This window comes from Saccostrea echinata, unplaced genomic scaffold (genome assembly GCF_033153115.1).
Source record: "Saccostrea echinata isolate AGI-Se365-2 ecotype Australia unplaced genomic scaffold, CSIRO_AGI_Sech_v1 ptg000002l, whole genome shotgun sequence".
NCBI lineage: Eukaryota > Metazoa > Mollusca > Bivalvia > Ostreida > Ostreidae > Saccostrea > Saccostrea echinata.
The window spans coordinates 585,486-608,845 of record NW_026889751.1 but is presented as its reverse complement, the minus strand read 5'-3'; the positions used below and the strand labels follow the sequence as shown (position 1 = coordinate 608,845).

Genomic DNA, 23,360 nt, shown 5'->3' with positions numbered 1-23,360 from the left:
GGTACCCATGGGAATTCCAATAGATTGTTGGAAGACCTGGTCTCCAAAAACCACATAGATATTGTCAATCAGAAACTCGAGCATCTTTTTAATGTCAACTTCAGAGAATACATCTTATGAATACCGAAAAAAGATGTGACCTACATCCCTCCTGACTCCGAAGCGGAGATTCCCATACGTTGAAAACGTCTCCCCCATACTTTTTTTAGCGACTTCCCCGCGTTACCCGTTGTATACGGTGATTCATGGCTATTTTAGGGAATTATTCACATCTAAAGATCGAATTTTATATAGTGAAAAATCAGCCTAGAGGTAAAATAATTCATACATGTAATAACCGGGGATATCCATAATATCCATATTATATATTCTTAATATCCATATTAAGAAGTTCATTGGGACTTGTAGATATAGTTTCTTATGACCGGGGTTTTTCGTATTCGTATAAGAAATTTCTTAAGTATATACATGTAATTGTGACATATAGTTCCTTATATCTATATGAATTAAGTTCTTCTCATGTTTATATATACATAGGGACACATAGACATAGATATACACATAGACATTGACATACAGTGAATCAATATTAAGAAGTTTTTAAGTTACATTCATTGGAACATTTATAGTTCCTTAAAACCGGGGTTCATTTTATAGTATATTGAGCAAACTATCGTTGACCCAATTTTATGAATAATTAATATGTGAGTCTAGTTATGGATTTTGAAGAAACAAATCATTCCTCGTGAATTGTCGACCATATGCTTGTATAAAATATACCGTGCTTCTTTCAATTGAACAGCGACACAGATTTCCAGAAAAGTTTTAAATCGTAATCATTAGTAATTCATAAGTAACTGCCATTTGGAAATGAATTCCAATGATCAAAGACATTCATGACTACGACTAACTCTATAGAGGTGGATTTTATTTGACTTAAAACTTCTCCATTCTTATGTGTATGGTTGGATGTAAAATGATATGTAATTTTTTTTTAAAATTACTGGTACTCAGTTTTTTTCTTGGCAAACTGTTAAAATTATTCCCTAGCATTTACCATACTATCTATCCTGTTACTAGTATATTTTGAAGGAAAAATATATTTAATATCAATCTTTTATAAAATAAAATTCTCATAGAAATTCGCATTGCTGTACAGTGATGCTGGATGTTAGCGATTTATCTCTCTTTATCCCAATCAACAGAATTCGTGTACTAATGTTAGACGACGATCAAATCTGGTTAACGTTAACAAAAGACAGTGTCGTGATAGAATACATGATTTTTATATTGTAAAGATGGTGCAATTTCCGGTAATGATCTTAAATATCTCATTTTTATATGGCGAAAAATCAGTTCTAGGTATAATCAAGCCATAAGAGGGACACAGCTACCAAATTCCAATTTAAGCATATGCAGGTCTCCCAAATCCAGTTAAAGCGACACCGTGACGCCCAAACGGGAAAACTGACAAACACAGAATTTTTGCATGACCCGTGCAAATTTGGTCAATTCCTGAAAGTATTAGGTTTCAGAAAATTACAGGTTTCGGAACCTAAAATATCTACTTTTATGGAGAAAAAATAATTTTTGTATGGCCCAACACGAAAATGTTGTCTTAAACGTCGTCATTATATCTGAATGTCGAATTGAAGGCCACAGCAAGAGACTTCTTCTTTTCATGTGGAAGTTTTTGAATAAATTCTGCTTTATAAGAATAAAAAACAGGTCTGTCAAAATAGGCACAATAATTACCCAAGGGAACATATCGTTGGGAGACCTAGTTGCCAAAGATTATACAGATATTGTCAATGAGAAACTCAGGCATCTTTTTAAATATCAACTGCGAAGTACTTTTGTGTAGAGTCAGAATGTTTTTACAAAAAAATACATGTAACAAGGTATTTAAATTAACCGCAAATTTTCCTTTTTTTCTTGAAGTAGCAGTCGTGTTAAAAATGACCAAAAAAAATTTTAAAAAACAACTTTTTAGCTCACCTGAGCCGAAGGCTCAAGTGAGCTTTTCTGATCACATTTTGTCTGGCGTCCGTCTGTCCGTCCGTCCGTCTGTAACTTTTCACATTTTCGACTTCTGCTCAAGAACCACTGGGCCAATTTCAACCAAACTTGCCACAAAGTATCCTTAGGTAAAGTGAATTCAAATTTGTCCAAATGAAGGGTCACGTCCTCTTCCAAGGGGAGATAATTACAAATTTGTGAAAAATTAATGGCATCTTTAAAGAATTTTCTTCTCAAGACCCACTGGGCCAGGAATGATGACACTTACTTGGAAACATCCTTAGACAGTGTAGATTCAAGTTTAAATCATGACCCCGGGGGGTAGGGTGGCGCAATAATGGGCGATCAAAGTTTAACATAGGAATATATAGAAATAATCTTTTTAAAATATCTCCTTAAGAACAGCAAAGCCATGACTGGTCATATTTATGTGAAAGCATACTCGGAAAGAGTAAATTTAAGTTTGTTAGAATCATGACCCCCGGGGGTAGGGTGGGGCCACAATGGGCGATCAAAGTTTTACATTGGAATATATAGGAAAAATCTTTTAAAAATCTTCTTCTGAAGAACAGCAATGCCATGATTGGTCATATTTATATGGAAGCATCCACAGGTAGTGTAGATTCAAGTTTGTCCAAATCTTGACCCCGGGGGTAGGATGGGCCACAATGGGCAATCAAAGTTTTACATAGGAATATTTAGGAAAAATCTTTTAAAAATCTTCTCCTCAAGAACAACAAAGCCATGATTGATCATATTTATGTGGAAGCATCCTCGGAAAGAGTAGATTCAAGTTTGTTCAAATCATGACCCCGGAGGTAGGATGGGGCTACAATGGACAATCATCAAAGATTTATATAGGAATATATAAGAAAAAAGACATTTAAATATCTTCTTCTGAAGAACAGCAAAGCCATGCTGGTCATATTTATCTGGAAGTATCCTCGGGAAGTGTACATTCAAGTTTGTGCAAATAATTACCCCGGGGGTAGGTTGGGGACACGATTAAAGTTCAAACATTTACGGAAAAAATTAAGCCACAATTAATCAAAGAAATATGTAAGCATCCTTAATTTTTGTTCAAATAATACCCCCACCCCACCCCACCCCTTTTAGGTGTGGGTCGGAACCACTTATGCATTTAAACTTTTCAATACTGAACTGATTTTTGCTTTTTTCCTAGCCACAGTGCTCAGGTGAGCAATGTGGCCCATGGGCCTCTTGTTTCATTTGCATTACCCTCTTGACATCAATTTCTCTCTTCCTAATCGATCTATAAAGCTACGTCTTATGAAGTAATGACAACCAAGTAAGGATACAAAAAAAGTTTGGATGCCATAGGAGATTTCATTCGGTTATAAAGGTATAACCACGTATTTTTAATGGTAGGGTTATCACTGACAAAATGTCGGCAAATGTAAAATCTATTGTCTCGGTAATTTGGATAAAAATCATTTTTAAGAATACAGAACTTTATCGGTGTCCTTGACTTATTATATTTATATGTGTATTGGGTACTCAAAAAATTCCTATTCAAGGTAAGGCTTAAATTACAGTATTTGATTTTTAGCCTGCTGAATGCTCAAGGGAGCATCACTCATGAAAGTTAATTTGGCGACTCTTTTCAACACACTTTCCACTCTACGCTTCTTTTGTGGAAAGTAGACTGACTTTGAAGTATAGAATGAAATTCGTGCATGTAATCTTGCCCCAGTCATAAAGTAGGTAAAATCAAGATCAGTACATGTTGTGCATAACTGAAAAACATCTTTCAAATAAAGGTAACTCAAATGAGGGATAATGAAATAAGAAGGTAACGAATAGCAAGCATGCTCAAAAGTTAAACAATACAATTTAGAGCAAAACAATCACAGACCTCTAAAAACATCAGATGCAGGATCAGGTGCCATGGAGGAGTAAGTATCTCCTGTTGACGGTCATACCCATCGTGTGCCCTTTGTCTTGATCGGATAAACGTAATAAGCCGTTCACAATTCAGTTTGAAATAACGAGCTATAAATTTATATTTAAAAAGTGAGTCAGCATTTGACCTAGCAAGAGGTTGTATTTGCAAGAGGTTGTATTTGCACAAGAGGTCATTGCATCGACCATTCACTTCAAACTGCAGCAGATCTTTGTTATCTTAAACACCGATATTTCGAATAAAACTGATATGTCAAAGTGTGTTGGCAGTCTTAAATTACTTTTTCTCTGTATTTTACCCTCGTTATCTCGAATCTCCGAAGTTTAATCTTGGTCTCGTCGAGTTCGAGAAATAAAGGTTGACTGTATAATGTTGATACCTTGTCACATCAATATATTTGTCAAAAGTCTATCTCGATTAAGAAACTGAAAAAATGCAGAATTCTAGTATGCTCTTGCATATCGAATCAACTGGGAAACATACACACCATCTGCTGGGGATAATGGTACATTGCTATATATGACCATATATATGGGAAGTTGACGATAGACAGGGTGAAGTCATCACATTTATCATAAAGTTTAGTTGCTATCATTGTCTTTCTCTAGTAAAACACGAAAACATGAAAAGATGTGTCAGACTCTGTAGTGTCTTTCATTTCGAGTTCTGTGGGATGATAAAGGTGAAGATAACGAACAGTGATCAATCAAAAAAGTACGACCCAATGATAGATAATATTTGCTAACAAGATCATAATGTCGACCATAGAATTTACAAAATGTTGAATTTAAACAAGGTTGTTGAAATCACTGTAACATCAACTTATCTGTCAGTAGCCTGTCCCGGTTTAAAAGATTGATCGCACTCGGAGCATGCTTTTGAGTATCGAATAGGTTGGGAGATGTAAACACCTTATGCAGGTGATAACGGGATATTACTATGTAAAAAAGGGAGAGATGACGATGGAAAAGTATAAATCATCTCGTTTGTCATACAATTTAGAATTAGGTGGCCTTTATCGGCTATAATCAGTAAAATATCGTCTACAGTGGCTTTTTTTTTTCGTAAGTAACTATTGCTAATAGGTAAAACGTCATCGATATATCTGTCAAGTTGAAGGCCACAGCAAGTGTTTTCTTCTTCTCATGTAGAAGTTTTGAATAAATTCTACCTCATATAAATTTAAAACAGGTCGGCTAATAAAGGAGCTCAATAAGTGAAAATCGAATTTTCAACAGTTTGCTGGAAGGTCTGTTCTCTTAAAGGTACATAGATGTTGCCAATGAGGAACTCCAGCATCCTTTTAATATCAACTTCAGAGTACTTACGGGTAGAATCAGAGTGATTTTAATTAGTAATTATGTCGATGACTTCCATTTCTATTGAAGAAGCAGTTGTCTATGATATCAAAAAGCTCTTTTTTATTTTATCATGAAGAATGGTTGTATGAAGTGTCATACATTTTGATGTTATAATTTTTGAGAGAAAAAAATATTATTTTGAATTTTCTTAAAGTTCTTTTGAATTTTTGAGAATCCACACAGAGATTTACACCACTTTTCAAATATGCTGTAGCACAGTACGTCAGAAGTTTCTCCTTCACAGTAGTTAATATTTTTGCTGGGAGTTTAAAAAGTGTTGGTAGAGCACTTACTGGACCAGGCGATGTATCTTTGTTTGTATGGATTTTTATGAAGTTTAGGTAACCAGTATAGGTAGGGTATATCGAACTCACTTTCGTTGACTTAAATGTAAAAAGTATTTAAAGACTGAAATTCGATTTTTAAGAATTTCATCCGTTCTACATGTTTATTGAATCTCTTTAGCATTATGCAACCTTTAAATGCATATCATTAAAATATGGATAAAGTGTAACAGTAACACATATTGCAATACTCATGGATTATAGAAATGAAAAATATGATAAAATAAGACATTTACGGTGTTTCATTCAAACATGTTAAGTATATATTTCGTCCATTTTGATTTTATTTGTCTCTAGACAGAAAAGGAAATGTATGCTCTTTACTGAGATTTCCACTTATGAGGGATTGGCCAAGTCCTTTGACGACTTTGAATCAATTGGATCGCTGCTAGGATTCTCTTTGTTGGAAGATGGAGTGTTACTGGTTGAGCTTGATTCAGAAATAAGTCCCAATGTTAAGGCCATTCGCTTAAAATATTCGAAAGTATCTTTTCGAAATACAATATAGATCCAAGGATCAATGATGGAGTTCGAAATGGAGAGACGTATAGCATTGAGTTCTAACAGCCCATTTCCGGAAATTCTTCCAATTGCATGTCCGAAAATCGTTATCTGTAAAGAAGTACAAAGAAAGAAATGATAGGCATATGAAGCAGAGATATTTTTCATCAGTCATGGTCATACATGTACAAATATAATTACATGAAAGAAATCATCACATGTATTATAAATTGTCGAATTCTCATCCCAGCATCACCCATACTACAATACTTACTAAAAGTGGTGATATACATGAAGTAAAGAGGATCACAATTAAGAACAGGAAGACCATGATATATGTGTTTTTCTTCTTTGTTATGCACATATTCTTCTTCTGGCGACTGTCATAACAGACTTTTATAACTACTGATGTGTTAAGTACAATTATGGTGATAAGAATCATAATGCCTGTCAGCGAGTAAAACAAGGCGAGGATCCTGTTTGATGTGCCATCTTCTACAAAGTCCAGAAAACACCAAGAACCCGGGAAAAAACTCTGACTTTTAAGACCAACTATCAAATGGAGACTTGATAAAAATGCAGCGAATATCCAAACTCCGACTATCGTTGAAACAACTCTCCTGTTTTTTGTTAGGGAGTTATAAAAGTGGGGATACAGAATTGCAATAAAACGATCGAGAGACATTGCACAAACAAATAGTGCCGAACCAAAAATAGTAAACATGAAAATAAATGCCATATAGTCACACAACGGCTGCGGATAGTTAAATTTGAATTCGGTGCCGTAACGAACCATAATTATAGGGTAGGAAAGCAATATGCCACCCCCATCTGTAATGGCAAGTCCACAAACGAAGCGATAGAAGGGTCGCCATTTATGACTTTTAGAAGAACAACAGAGAATAATCAATGCCAACACATTTCCCGTTACTCCAAAAACTAGTAAAAGTGCTGCTGGAGCCGCGGATGGCCATTCCAGTCCCGGTGTAGATATTGTTAGATTCTTATCCATCAAATATAAAATTCAGTTCGATCGCTATATCTTCAGCTTCTTGTCTCCTAAATCCTACTGAAATGATGAATTGGCAAGATATAAATACCGCCTAGAAATTTCTGGTGATGTTGCACTAGGATTTTTGTGGTGGGCTAAAGTTTTCTGTCTTAGCAAATTACACTTAATATTGTAAGAAACGCCTTACACTAGGGGGGGATTAATTAGCGAGAAAAGGTTTCTTATAATAATGATGTATTTTCATGGAAACAAGGTTGATTCATTATAGTCCGCAGGAGTGTCCGATCTACATGTATTTGCGGTTTTGTTAGAAAGTGCACATGGGGAAATGAGACGTTTTTTTATTATTATTACTTCAGTAAATGATTAGTAAATGAATTATAACATTCATAACAAGATGTGTTTGTGAAACACTGATTCCCCTGTATGGCAACTTAAAGCAAAGGTTAACTTTTTCAAATGCAAATCAAATATGTCGGTACCCAAAGTAAGGTCTTGTCACTAGGAATAAACCTGTGAAATATGAAAGCTGTAGCAGCAACTGTTGAATAGATATGGAAAAGGTTAAAGTTTTTTTCAAAAGTATGTCAAACATCAAGGTCAAGGTCAAACGGTCAAAATTAATGGTGCCCAAGGAAAGGCCTTCTCCCAAGAAATACACAGGTGAAATATGAAAGCCAAAGCACCAATCGTTCAAAAGTTATGACCAATGTCAAAGTTTTCCAAAAGTAGGTCAAACTCCAAGGTCAAGGCCAAAGGGTCAAAGTTGTTGGTATCCAAAGGAAGGTCTTGTCACACGAATTACACATGTGAAATAAGAAAGCCTTAGCACCAATTGTTCAAGAGTTATGGCCAGGGTTAATGTTTTCCACAAGAAGGTCAAACTCCAAGTTCCAAGGGTTAAAGTTGTTGGTATCCAAAGAAAGGTCATGTCACAAGGATTACATATGTGAAGTATGAAAGCCCTAGAACCAACCGTTCAAAAGTTATGGCCAAAGTTAAAGTTTTCCAAAAGTAGGTCAAACTCCAAGGTCAAGGTCAAAGTTGTTGGTATCTAAAGAAAGGTCTAGTCACAAGAATTACATATGTTTAGTTTGAAAGCCCTACCATCAATTGTTCGAAAGTTATGGCCAAGGTTAAAGTTTGGTAAAATTTTGCAAAACTGGGTCAAACTCCAAGGTCAAGGTCAAAAGGTCAAATATGGTGGTATCCAAGGAAAGGTATTGGCATAAAGAATACGCATGTGAAATATGAAAGCCATAGACTATATACCCCCGAATCTTCGATAAGGGGGCATAAAATTATTTTATAATAGTTAGTATATCGTTATAAATTATTATCTCCTTATAACGGGTTGATTATCTTGTTATAATGAGTTAGTTATCTCAAAAGTGAAGATTGAATAATTATGTGAAAATAGGAATTGACAAGGGTTCGTCACATTACACGTCCTGACACTTTGATTCTCCTTAGATTTGGTTTTCCAAATTTACACAAGACATATGGAAAGCAACCACTCAACGCGCAATATTAAGTGATCAGCGAGTTTATACCAGTTATTTTAACCTTGTCCAAAATACCATGGATCATGGTCAGTATATGTCCTTGCGTCACAAACAATCTTTGTCAGTGTTTGCAAGACTATTGGTAATAAGATAAAACTGCCGTAACGATTTGCAGACCTTTATTTCTCGGACAGTATCAGATTCCAACTCCCTGAAAGTTAACAAAATTGTGTATTTTTAAAAATACATGATTGATATTTGACATTTAAGTAACTGATGTCAGAGTTATTTGTTTTACAAGTATAGCTGAAGATTACATATTTAAATAAACGATAATTAAGTCACCCAAAGCACAGTCCATCTGGTCATATCACTTGTGGCTAATTAACATACTATGTTAATAAATATTTTGTAATTATAAAATCTGACAAATTGAAGCAATTATGACAACTCATCAATAAATAACCGGTAAGTAGAATTTATTAGTAAAAATCTTCAAAGTAATTTGAAAAATGTCCGGTGGTAATTTTCCTCTGTGACAATAGTTATGTTCCAGACAAAAATTTCACTTAGAACTCTTATTTATCTACAAATATGTACGATGAAATAAAACGTATCTTTTTTATTACATTTTTATTAGTTCAAACTTAAAATATCGGATGCACAAGTTCAGTGCAACATAATATTTCTGCCTGCAAAGTTTGAAAAAAAAGAATGATATAGTTTCAGAAATAAACATCATGACAGACAAAAAAATTCTGACAGACATAGAGATTCCAGTTTAACCCCAAAAAACTTCAGCGTATCAGAATTTTATGAAGCAAAAAAAAAAAATCAGTGGAAGAGAGTTTATTTGTTTTTGTCCTTTTATTTTATATTATTTAATATTTTATTTTATTATTTTATTTATTAATTGATTTATTTATTTTAGCACTTTATTCATATTATTAAATTTATATGACAGGAATGTGATAGAGGACATGTTAAATAAGGAAATTGTTAATGAAGAAAGTTAATATTTATATAAAATTGATTCTAGTTTGTAAGTACCCAAATTTTAAAATAAAATCTTAACAAGATAATAATAATATGTTAAAATAATCTCATTATCTTCACATTTAGAGAAGTCCCTGCATATATGTCTGCAAGGGCAGATCCAGGAATTTTTCTAGGGGAGGGGGGCCATACCCACTCAAATTTTTTGTAGAAATTTGTTGACAAGCAAGCAAAAATTAGAACTGTCCAAACTCGATAAACCTTTTCGTGGGAGGACGGGGTAATGTTTTTCATGAACAAATCGCATCGCTCTCCTTCATTTGTCTGTGTTCCCCAGGTGAGGGAATCCAAGTCCAATTTTTGGATACTTAACTGAAACTGAATTCGATAATAGTAACAGAGAATCCGGGGGGTCCGGACCCTCAACCCCCCCCCCCCTCTGCTGGATCCTTTATTGCTTTCCTTTTTTTTTCTCACAAACTGTTACAGTAAGAGTCGTCAGTGGTTTAAGTAGTCATATTCTGTAAATATGACTTTCATTTTATAACTAACAATGTCTTTTATTTTGTAGATGAAAAGTTTATTCGTTCGACCTGCTTGACGTCTTTCTAATTATTAATCATATTCCGCTTTTTTGTTTATTATCGAATTAACCTCAATTATATACCTATAGAGGATAATGAAAAATTAATGCAAAAGCTAATACAAATAAACTCCTTTTCTTTTAACAAACTTGTGCATCCACATTTCCGACTGTCGAGTGAGTTGTACATATATACCTAAAAATCAGGTTCTTTATGCATTCCTGATAAATCTCACTATATAAAAAGTAGACTCATTGCTAATCAAAATGAAATGCTATTTAAATTAAGATAATTCTATTTGATTAGTCGTCAAAAATGAACAAGAAAAATGTCTTTTTTCTAGAATAGTAACAGCATTGATCGTCTTCCAAAAAAATGAAATGTGGAGATAACGAACAGTGATTGTTCTCAAAAGTCCATTTGAATAATATAAATTATGAGCAAAGCCAACGCGGACCTCTGAGAACGGACGGGGGATTAGATCCAATGGAGGAGCAAGAATCCCCTGTCGACCGATTACATCCACTGTGTGCACCTTGTCATTTTCGGGTTAACGGAAAAATCCGTAGACAGGTGTGAAAATAATGGCCTAACAATTTGTATGAAAGACAACATTCGACTTACCGACAGACTGTATTTGCAAACAAGGTCATTGTATCGACCATAGAATTTGCAAAATGTTGACTTTAAACGATATTATTGATATTATTGTATCATCAACTTATTTGTCAAGAGCCAACCTCGTTTTAGAAATTATTTGTACTTAGAACATGCTCTAAAGTATCAAATCAACAGGGAGACATAAACTCCATATGCAGGTGATAATGGTATATTGCTACATAAATGAGGAAAGTTAACGATAGAAGTTGAAGTCATCAATTTTTCTTATAAAGTTTAGTTGTTAGTTTGCCATCGGTGCCATTTTCTAGCATAATATTAAAATATGAAATAGATGTGTCAGACTATGGTGTCTTTTATTTCGAGTTCAATGAAATATATCGAATCAATGTATGATTGAAACTGAATACTGTTAATTAATAAAACGTCGTCGACATACCTAAATGTCGAATTGAAATGGAAAGCAACATCAGATAATTGTATAAAGCGTTGAAAATTCATACATTTTGATGTTACTGCTTTTTTTTAAAACGTTGTGCTTTTAAACTTTCTAGAAGTTATTTGGAGTTTTGGAGAATCCACATTTGATTTACACCACTTCTTAAATACAGGGTGTTTCAGAAAACATGCAACCATTTTGATTGATTAAATTTTTCTGGTCTTTCAACCAATACCATGCACCAATATTTCAAATTAAAAGTCACAATTTCAAGATTTATTCTCAATAAAATAAAGTTAATATGGCAAATAGATAATGAATTACAAAAGAAAAAAAGAAACTTGTAAAATTTCACTTAGTTACAAAATATGTTCAAAATGGCGTCATTTTTGATGAATGAATAAATCTATCCGATGCAAGAAAGTTCTCATTACTATTGCAGAGAGTCTCTTGGTACATGTAATGAATCAGGTCTCATTTTTCGAACCATTCTGAGTTCATTTGTTTTTTGAGGGTGTATTTCAAAAACTTTGACCTTTAAATATCCGCACAGACAAAGGTCAAGGGGTGTTAAGTCAGGTGAGTGTGGAGACCCAATTTAACGGATTTGAAGAGTTGAATGGTCCTCCAAACATTTGTTCTAACCAGTCCAAGGTTTAAGATTCAAAACATATTTCAGCATCTGATCTACACTTGACTTGCTCAATTTGTTCACAAACTCAGTTATTTTACAAAAAGTTTTCATGTGAATCTCTGGAACAATGCCTCTTTTTCTTCATTTTTTTTTCTTTAAATTTCTTTGATCATACATGAACTCTTCCATTAGCTGCAAAATTTTACAGATTTATACAACTTCCAATTTATATTACTATTAGTAAGTTCTTTGCATTCTGTAAACCTTATTTTCATTGTCCTAATCACAGGAACTGGTGGCATGCTCTGATAAAGCAGTATCGGAACTCCTGATGATTGATTTTTATTAAATTCCACATTAAGAATGACATTATCTGTTTTTTCAGTGATGTCAAATATGACGTCATAATTAATTCAAATGGTAATTTTTTTCTAAATTTCTGTTATCAATAAAAACCTTAACCTTTTTAGCATAATTTTATATAAAACTTTCATATGTTCCTGTTTGCAAATAAATAAAGTGAGGAATGTAAATGGTTGCATGTTTTCTGTATGTTGCAGCACGCTAGGACTAAAGTTTCTTCTTCAAAACCGTTATTATTTTTAGAGGAATAAAGATACTTGTTTGGTTGAGCACTTAATGGATCTTGTAATAAAATGCGAGGATAACGAATGGTTATCATGCACAAAGGTCTAATAAACGACTGAAATAAAGAGCAGAGCAAGGATCGACCTCTAAAAATATCAAAGAGGTAATCAGGTGCAACAAAGGAATAAACATCCCTTCTCTAATGATCACACCTGCCCTTGCATGTAACATAAATATATCTATGTACGATAAAACAAGTACACTTCCGTTGACTGGAAAAGTTAAAACTTTGATTTTGAAGATTTTCATGTTTGAAAGGGAACTGTGAGTAAAAGCTGGATTAAACTGAAATTAAAACTAATTCCTCTAAAATGACGCTGTAATAAAGAGCCTTACAAAGAAAAACTATATTGTTATAAGCTTTGTCAGCTGGAAACATGTGACATATTGATCATGTAGTAATAATGTAATAACGGTGTACCTTTTGATGTTTTTCATAGTTTTACTTTATATCTTCATTAAGGACGTATGGTAGTGACGATTTTGAATCCACCGCGCAACTCCGAATGACGTAAATGAATCGTATGTCGTTCATCTCTTTAGTAGAGTTGGAAATAAAATTTACAATGCAACTTATTTTAAAGATATACTTGATATAAAATCATATAAAATGTGACTAAAATTTCATTGGATTCAAACTAACAACAGGTCGAGGTAATTTTACGACTTATCTTACTTTTCGGTAATGTAAACAAAGCGGATGTTTCGAAAAGAATGAAATGCGGAGAAAACGAGGATTTTCGTCAACCAAATCTATTCAGCGGCACAGCAAGGCTTCGTTGACTCAAGAAAGGCGATGGTGAGCTGCGTCTGACTGAAAATTACTGTGCAAAGATTAAACCCATCATTCGAATCACAAACGCATGACAACTCTAGCCTAGCAAAAACGATCTGCCCAGGTTTGTCTCTAGTATTTGACACCATTGAACTAACATTACCTCAGAAATTCAGTAAAAGTGATTGTGGCTCAGCTAAATACCGGTATTAGATAAGATATATATATATTTATATATATATATGAGTGAACTGGGTACTTTTTTCTGAATTGGGGGCATGAGTGAACTCACAACATTATACACTGCATGATAGATCATTTTTAGCAAAAATTAGGTTAAGTGCACATAATTTAGAAATTGAAAAAGGTAGATATGTTGAAATTAATAAAAATGATAGGTTGTGTAAAGTTTGTCAAAACCTTGATATTGAGGATGAAAAACATTTCATTTTGCTCTGTCCGAAATATGAAGCACAGAGAAAAATATTCAAAACAAAATTATCTACTTTCCCTAATTTCAACCAAACAATCCATAATAATGACAATTTGTTAAAATCATTGATGAAAACCAGGTGTAAAAGGGTTCTTAAAATATTATCTTCATTTTTATGTCAAATATCTGATATTAGAAAAAATGTTCTAGCTATAAATGAGTAACTACATTGTTATGAATCACCTAGTATCTGATGAGTACACTACATTATTTGCTACACCAATTGTTTGTATTCTATAGTTGTGTTCTACTGTATTATTATACTTATTAATGTGTTCTGTATGGGCCTTTACCAATTACTGTAATTGTGTTTGTGCCAATAAAATATTTGTATTTGTATTTATAAATTCGTGACGATTCATGTTAAAGTTTTTTTCAAAAAAAAGCAGAGATTTTGTGATTAAAAATTGTTATATTCTTCCTTAGTTGTTGTTTACAATATAGATTCAAAAAAGTGATAAAGAGCACTACACTATATTATAATAAAAACAATACCACTGGTTACCAGTGCACACATGAGGGGGTAATTTACATGATTTATACACAATTCTGTTTTGCAATTTATTTTTATATTGTGTGACATGATTGCATTCCGGAATGTTGGTGAATCAATAAAAATTCAAAAATTTATAGATGTCCCATATCGAAAATGAATACAAAAATAATACAAGAAAAAAATACTAAAATAATACAAAAAAAGTATATTTTTAATGACCAAATTTGGAACCCTCTAAATCTTGGTTCCAATTTAGGTCAAAAATAATAGACTTTTTAAAAGCCAAACACAGAAAAATATATTTTTAATATACTTTATTTTTTCGAAATAATACAGAAATGATACACATGACCTGTAAAAACGTATTGTTTTTGTACTTTTGTATTATTTCTCTATTTTCCTCTCCAAAGTATAAAAATAATACAGTCCATAGAAAAGTATAGAAAAAATACAGAATGTATTAATTTTGTATTAGCATATATTATTTTTGTATTTTTTCACCTTTAAGAATTAAAATACAAAAAAAATATAGAATATATTAATTTTGTATCACATATATTATTTTTGTATTTTTTCATCTGGAACAATTAAAAGTACAAAAAAGATATAAAATATGAAAATAATACAGTACACAAAAAAGTATGAAAAAAATATAGAATGTATTAATTTTGTATTAATATGTATTGTTTTTGTATTTTTATCAGCATGAAGGATTGTATTTCAAAAATATCAAAAAAGTACAAGAATGATAGACAAAAAATACATTTAAATGCTAAAAATAATACAAAACAGAGTTTTAAAAACTACAAAAATGATCATGGGCAAAAATTGTTATTTGAAGAAAAGGGGTTGGAGATTGAGGTTCTTAATAGCATCTATTGATTGTTATTCAAAAATCTTTTATTTATTTGAAATATTTGTTAAATAACAATTTTAGTAACTCAGTCAGATTACCTTAAATGTACAAATAGCTAATTAAAAAGTAATTAATGTGGCCAGGCTACTGATTCAGCTACCAATTGTAGTCTTGATCTTTCTTTTTACATATAATCTGCTCTTCAATAGTCTTGATATTTTTCACAAGTTTAACTAATCCTGTTTTCTTTGTACTTTTACCAAATGTTTCGATCTCTCTGCTTTGCTGTTTCTTTTGTATGGAAAAGGTAGAAGAGTGTTTACTTTGTTGCAGAAGTCCATCTTCAAATCACACAACCTGTCATCTCATCTGACTTCATCACTGTGAAATATAGAACAGAATGATATAATAATAAAATTTAATGAACCATTACCTCAACAAAACACACATTTTCACATCCAGAATAATTCTATATAGATTTTGTTTAGCTAACACACCTGCAATACTTTCTTGAGAGGGATCTTCTTCCTCCATGACTAATCAGCTTTTCTTCAATGTTCTGCTGACTAAAATTAACAATAATTATAAATTGAAATTCCAAAAGATCCAGCGGAGTTCACCAAATTCCATACAATTGTACCATTGAAATTACTTTTCTTTAATCTGGGGTTTCTTAGGGGACAACCATTTAATTTGACAATCTGGAGAAGAAAAAGGGGGGGCTGATTTATAAAATATTTTTTAAAAAATATTTGTAATAAACAATCTGTCCTTGAAAATGTTGAAAGAGTAAACAAATGTTATTTAAAATAAACTGCCCCCCCCCCTCGAAAAAATTTGAGTTTATACAAATTACAGAATTGTTTTTGAAGGGAAAATAAATAATTCGTCTCTGGTAAACTTGAAAAAATTGGAATGAATTAGAACTAGGAAGCCAAAGGCTTGAAAATTACCCCCATCTTCCACCCCTCCCTCCCCAATCATAATTTATCACAAAAACCCTTGTTCCCCACATGGCCAATAACCGTACTATTTTATCTTTCTACAATACTACAAAATGGGTAAAAAAGGTATTCTTTGTTCCTCTATCTTTGTACTAAGTTATTATTTAAAAAACTGAAACTTTAATGTGCTAAAATATACATAATCTTACCGCAACTGTCGTTGTTTACACCAGAAAAGTCCGGATATGATGCCTAAAAAACGTCAGTCTCCTTATGTATTTGCTTTCCTTAGTTCATATATATGATCCTGTGTACCATGATTATGCTGAACTTCTGTTTTTCGATCCATTTTACTCGTGAGCAAATGAGAGTTTATTCAAAAATCACCTCCAGCTTTCTCAACACGTCCCGGGAAGAATTTTCAAAATGGCGTGGGTGAAATATTGTTGACCAATCAGAGAACAGTACGGAAGAGTTTTAAAATCTGACCAATCATATTGTGTCATATATACGAAAATTACCGATGTTGAGATCGGAACAGTTAGAGAAAACATATTTACATGGTTTTAAATATCTTGAATCAATTGAACAAACCTAAAATTATGTTAGAAAAAAACGATGTTCAATTTAATCATCAGAATCATTTTTTTATTCCTTACGGAATTTACCGATTACGAAACATCATTATTTCCGGTCATCATTTCCGCTGAGAGCAGCCATATTTATATTCAAGTTGACCTGTGAAGTAGACCATAAAGTTCAAATATAATGATCAAAACGAGCGGGAGTCACATAATATATAGCCTTTTAGACGGACAACTTAACTCATACATACGGTACCAGAGATTGAAATAATGTTTAACAACTATCCTTTACACCAATTTCACAACATTTTCTATATTATTTTATGATATTCTTTCGTAATAATTTCTTATTTAATTTTTTTTTAAAAGCGGATAATTAAATAGTTCTATTCCATGTAATTGTAATACGTACTGAATTAAATATGTATACTAAATTGAGTTGTATAGTCAAGAAAACATCGTAGGTACTGTAATTAGTGGAACTCTCCATGTTGTTTGTTTTTGTTTTTTGTTTTTTTGGTTGGGATGTGTTTTCACGGGTAAATCATGTTATTTCTTTGAGTAGTATAACATGTACTCGTCTATTGTTAGCCTGCAGGTGGCCACCTGTGCTGTTGGCGATAGTTGTAAACACTTGGTTGTAAACACGCTGTAAAATTTTCAACACAAAAAGAAAGTCTGAAACTCTGAATCTTCAAAATTTACCGCGTGTTTACAAGTATCATGTACAGCACAGGTGTCCCCTTAGACGTATCTATCTCTTTCCAAATGACAATTTCACACCTAGTAAAGACATGTTTTAAAAATGAAATTGTTTAGTTAACAAATTTAAACTACTGAAGTTTTCTGTTCTAAATAGCAATTAAATGTAAATAGTATAAAAGCAACCTTTATAGCAGTGGTCTTAATTAATAAAATCTGAGAAAAAATATTAATTCCAACAGACTTATTGCAAGGACATTCTGTAAATTTTCCTAAGTTCAAAGAAATACAAATTTCAGTAAAAGAAAACACTAAGTCCAAAATAAATATAAAAAAAATACATACTGACTGTATAGTATTTTTTGAAAAATTATTAAGTCCAAATTTAATACAAGAATAATACAGACTAACTGTATGTAATTTTCTGTAAAATTACTAAGTTCAATTTTAATACAAAAATAATACAGATTAACTGTATGTAATTTTCTGTAAAATTACTAAGTTCAATTTTAATACAGAAAAAATACACTTGAAAAAAACTAAGTCCACAAAAATACAAAAATGATATACTGAAAATAATCTAAGTCCCAAAAAATACAAAAATAATACCCTGTAAAAAAATCAAAGTCAGATTTTAATACAAAAATAATCTACCTATTTGTTGGTGATACAAAAATAATATATTTTTTCTGTATTAATTTTAAACAATACGAAAATGATTGTATTAAAAATATATTAAAAATATACTTTTATGTATTATTTTTTGATATGGGGTTATTCAGGTGCGCTTGATTTTGGAAAAACGTTTCGAATTTCATGTACTCTATCATGTCTACATGTATGTATTGATGCTTTTAAATTTAGCAAACATAGAAAATATATTAAAAGAAACAACAATTTATTATAAATGTTAAGTCATATGAGACACAGTTATAACTCAATGAAATTTGAAGGTAACCAGATGCAAGGTGTTCGACACTGTCTAGACAATTTTCTTCCAAAACATACTAGATAAAAAATTCACTACACTACAACACAAATAATACTTACCACTAAATTCTTTGGCCTAAAACAGGACTTTTCTTTTTATTAAGATTATTTCTTTCCTTATTAATTTCCAAGTTATGTTGATGGTAGAGTGTCTGAATTGCAATTTTGACTATAATCATTTTTTTAATTGAATTTTCTTCTAAGTTCATGAAAGCTAAAAGCATCAATACATATTATAGAGTATGTGAAACTCAATCATAATCATCTAGACCACACAATATGAAAATAAAATAAAACACTTGTTTTGTTTATACTGCATCTACATTTACATATATGCAGTGATAGGGAAGAAATCTCAGCTATATAGATTTAGTAGTACATGTATATTATTTGAATAGGTATCCCTAATATTGTGGACATTGAACATGAAGTTGAGATGGAACAGGATCTGGAACCCTAAATATCTGCTATCTGGAAACTTGGAAGGAGGGTTATGGAACTGGGGGTGATATGACAGATGCTCTAAAATGTCCATGCCATTTCAGCAGCTCTTTCATGCTGTGGATATCCTAACTTATGGATCATCAGCTACCATTAAGGTACATTTACATTTGTCAAAATGTTAGGCTGTGGTGTTGTTAGGCAAAATTGTTTCCACTTTCACAACCCAGTGAACCCACCCTATTTTGCAGCTGACCCCAATTTTTTTAAAAATGCTTTTTCAAGAAAAATATGAATATTCATTTTAAATTCCCCAATAATAGCATGTATAAAAAAATGTCCACCATAAATAAAACACTATTTCTTTGACTTCCAATCTATGCAAAAGACATCGGACCGTCAGACCTGACCGATGTGTAGTGCCTCTGGTCCGATGCGTCATTTTTTACACCGGACCAGAATGTCCGATGTGTCTATGTCCAGTTTTGAGCATTATTATTTTGATGGGGAGTCATGTAAATGTTCGTTATAAGTAAAAAATTTCTCACAAATATCCAAATACATGTACGTAAATGAAGGTGATTAAAACCGTATGGACCATCTACAGTACTATGCGGGAGCAATCCCTTGTAAAAGAAAAGGTGTTAGGCTTACTACTCTGCATTTTCATGTTTTTCACTTTTTTACATTAGGTTTTTTGGTCCAACAAAAATTGATTCGGTCCTGTGTGTTCATTGATTACACAGGACCCAATGTCCTGTGTGATCCAAAAAACTTTCGCATAGACTGGACAATTTTTCAAGCATGAACATGATAAAAGTGGAAACAAAGCAGGTTTAACCAATCATTTTCCTTGGCTTTACTTACTAGATTATTTTCTTTGATAATTGGCTAGATTTCACAATTAGTAAGCAAGTAAATTGTATTTTATACATGTAGTGATATATTACAGTATGAAGAAAAACGTAAAAATACATGTAATCAGTCAATCAGACCTATGTGTCACTTTTAGACAAATACATGTATATCATAGTTGATACCCATGACAAGTTTTAGATAAAGTTGAAAGTACCATATGTAGTGATGTAATGATTAATCGATTAAATCAATTATCTAATCGAAATGGTCCCCGATTATAGATAATCGATTACTCAAAATATTAGTTAAATGCAAATTATTCCTTTAATTTTTGATTCATTCTTCTTTGAATTTAACTAAATCCTAAATAATAATCTAATAAATGAATCCAATGATACAAACTATTTCAAAAATGTATTTTGGAAATCACTCCAGAATTTCTAAACAATTTATTTATTTCTAGATTTGAAATTGAAGAAATATAATATTTGAAATTAATCAATTTTTTTTTCAATTATAGTGCATCCCATTATTCCAATAATCAATTATGAAAAAAATCCCAATTTCCCATCACTAACCATATGCAAGAATTGTAACTGTTTGATGAATACTAACTGGTATATTAGGTTTGACATTAAATATTATGAATTATACATAAATACAAACATACTTAATTATTGTTTATTTATAGTATCATAGGGACATACAACTTGTATGTTTCATAGTTATTAACTTATTAAACATTTCATGTTTGAAATAAAGCCAACAGGTTTAGGTATGTGAAATCACTAACTGCCCATATACATGTAACAAGTTTATTGATGCAGACCTCTAGTAAAAAAAAAGGGGGGTGCAACTGACATCTTAAAGAAAATTTACTCTATAGCCAAATACTATTCTCAGAAAAAAGTTAGGAGGACAGACCCCCACCCCCCCAACACACACAACCATTCTGTAGGCCTGTATTGACTAGATCAGGTGGACAAGATCATTTGATTGTTATTAAAATGAAAATTATTTTATCACCTGCACTAATAACTAAAACAAGATTATTGTTTCTTACAGAGAGCGGGAACATCATGATCATATAAGCAATGAGACGAGAAAAGTTTTCAACTTTTTCCACAAAGAACAATCAATAAACAGGCAGACAAAATTCCAGGTCTAAAAATAAATGGAATGAAGGTGTACAATAACAAGTGAACATAGAAGTTTCTCTTGTAACAATCAGAATTAGACTAAAGTTTTGAGTAACGACAAGAAAAGTGTAGTCACTGGATACACTATCATTTCCTATGATGTCCCAGTATTAATCGAATGCAGTTTAAAACTGGCATTGCCAACAAATTCGATATGGAGTTATTGATGGAAGATGTGAATTGAAAACTGTGTGTGACTCGTTATAAAAAGTAAAGTGGATTCTATCTCAGAATGTAGACTTTTTCAGTTGAAAGACCCCAGAGTTTTATATGAAAAGAGTCATATATCTTCAGTCTGTTTGAAATGTCCATGACATCAGTTGTGGATACATTATTGGTGTTATCAGAATTTGCCATGTCTGTAGCATCATTTTTAGATACAATGTCAGTGTTTGGTACTAAATGTAATAAGTTTTCATTAATTCAAATTTGGTCAAATAACAAATTATTTTTCTTTTCTTTTTAATTGTAGATAGAGCAAATAAGTTTTCAATATGTTAATATATTTTGATTCTCATGAATTTTGCAATATTAAATACATTTCATTATAAAAATTATTTCATTACCTTATCATTGTATGAACAGATGCTAAATACACTGCATGTTAAAAAAAAGAGTAGAACCTGGGAAATTCATGTTCCTTATTTTTAACCAGGTTTTCCATTGGAAAAATGATGAAAATGGCACACAAGGACTGCTAATGACCCAAATGCGTGCCATGACCTTGACTCAAGATCCTTTGATCAAGTTAAATGTCATTTTAAGAAAAACATTGAATTCCTGTATTTTGTATGGAGAACATGAGATGCTCATACTGATCGTAAATATTGCATATAACCTAAGGTTACATGTATGTATTGAGTAACTGACCTTGACTCAAGGTCATTTCAGCAAGTTCAAGGCTTCTGGCAGAAAAGGTGTGTTATTTGTACCTGGTCTATTACTCTCAAATGGAGGCTAATTGGTAGTTGATACTTGACACAAAAATTGCTTATGACTCAAATCTGTGTCATAATCTGACCCAATGTCATGAATGTATAATCTCCTACAACTTTCTTGTATTAATAATCTCCCGTCCCTCATGCATATGGTTACATTGAGGAGGTAATAAGCTGCCTCATGTTATGTACTGTAAGTTTTTATCTTCATTTATAAGCTCCTGTCAGTGTGTGAGAGTTATGTCAGGTGCAGTATTACAAAGCTGCTCAAGCCCGTAGAATGCTGGGGGGACCTACTTTTTCCGAGTATAGTAGTTTGCTATAGTGATTGCCCCCCTCCCCCCCCCCCCCCCCCCCGTTGCTACAAGGTCAAGCACTGTCAATTTCCACAAAATGGACATTTAATAAGTTTGGTTTCTTTTTTTTTTTTTGCCCATCAGATTATTTTGGGAAGTTGCCCTTCCCCTATTTTTGGTGAGTTTAGTTTTTTTTTTTTTTGCTTGACAGATTTTTTTGGGGGAAGGTGCCCCCCCCCCACTTTTGGAACCGTTGCTACAAGCCTACTGCTTGACTTGTAAACTTATGATACTTATTATTAGAGAAACAAAGGTTATTTTAACCATAAAAAGAAAACTAGAAAAAGATATTTAAGATAAATAGTTTAAAACCCTTCAAATTATAAAACATAAGTTCATCTATTTTAGTGAAGGACTATTTTTGTACTTTGTGGTTTTAGCTCTTAAAATTTTATCTGATTTTGTTAAATATTGCTGTTACTCTACACCATATTGTACACATGCATAGCAAAGTACAGTGTAGTATATTGTGGTGGTGTCACTATTTTACCTAGCTTCAACAGCATGTATGATGGTTTAGTCAGACTTGTAGCAACAATTTCAAAAAAAAAGGGGGGGGGGAGACAACTTCCCAAAAAAAATCTGATAAAGGAAAAAAAGACCAAAAAAGGGGGCAATATTTCTCAAAAATCTGACAAGCAAATATAAAAAAAACACCTAATTTCACTATCCAAATCCTGGAATTTGCTAGTGCTCGACATTGGAGACTAGCATCTAAGGAAAAATTTACAACAATATACTTTACTCAGACCCCCCCCCTCCCCCCCCCCCGCATTCTACGGACCTCGGTTTAATAGCTGGTTAGTTAATAGTTACTGAATCATATCTAATCTTTCAATATTGCTCAAGATGGAAAATATTCATTCAAGACAAATTTATTATTAATTAAAATTAAACATGGAGACATAGAACGAATGTACAATAAGCCTCGAGCATTCTGTCTTCGTCAATTCACTTTATTTCATCCGTTCCACTAAAACGTTAGAAATTACAAGCCGGAGTTTCAAATTCTATTTTTGTTTTTGTTCAAAACAATTCATAGATAATTGTAAACACCTCCTCCAAGTCTACTTTCAACTTTGATTCCGATTCGGCATTTTGTATACGAGTTGCAAACTGGAAGTGACATGTACACGATAATGT

At 32.3% G+C, this 23,360-nt stretch overlaps 2 protein-coding genes and 2 long non-coding RNA genes across 4 annotated transcripts in view; 1 reads left to right on the top strand and 3 right to left on the bottom strand.

Annotated features, from left to right (window-relative positions):
* Nucleotides 1-23,360, bottom strand: part of LOC133204607 (ADP-ribosylation factor-binding protein GGA1-like) — a 261,424-nt gene that overhangs the window by 97,843 nt on the left and 140,221 nt on the right. The window lies entirely within an intron of this gene.
* On the bottom strand, nt 5,867-7,161 carry LOC133178316 (prostaglandin E2 receptor EP4 subtype-like). Its single transcript, XM_061313048.1, has 2 exons — nt 6,424-7,161; nt 5,867-6,260 (listed from the first exon to the last, which is right to left on the bottom strand). Exons 1-2 carry the CDS (start codon nt 7,159-7,161, stop codon nt 5,985-5,987), a joined length of 1,014 nt encoding a protein of 337 aa, XP_061169032.1. The 3' UTR covers nt 5,867-5,984.
* On the top strand, nt 13,254-21,396 carry LOC133178315 (uncharacterized). The gene is made up of 3 exons (XR_009719972.1): nt 13,254-13,484; nt 18,824-19,024; nt 20,790-21,396. It is a non-coding gene; the product is annotated as an uncharacterized LOC133178315 (long non-coding RNA).
* Nucleotides 15,532-16,434, bottom strand: LOC133178314 (uncharacterized). The gene is made up of 3 exons (XR_009719971.1): nt 16,359-16,434; nt 15,703-15,771; nt 15,532-15,586 (listed from the first exon to the last, which is right to left on the bottom strand). It is a non-coding gene; the product is annotated as an uncharacterized LOC133178314 (long non-coding RNA).

Coding starts and splice junctions, on each gene's coding strand:
- LOC133178316 (XM_061313048.1), bottom strand. CDS start 7,161: ATGGATAAGAATCTAACAATATCTACACCGGGACTGGAATGGCCATCC. Junction 6,261..6,423: donor CATGTATATCACCACTTTTA/GTAAGTATTGTA, acceptor ACTTCTTTACAG/ATAACGATTTTCGGACATGC.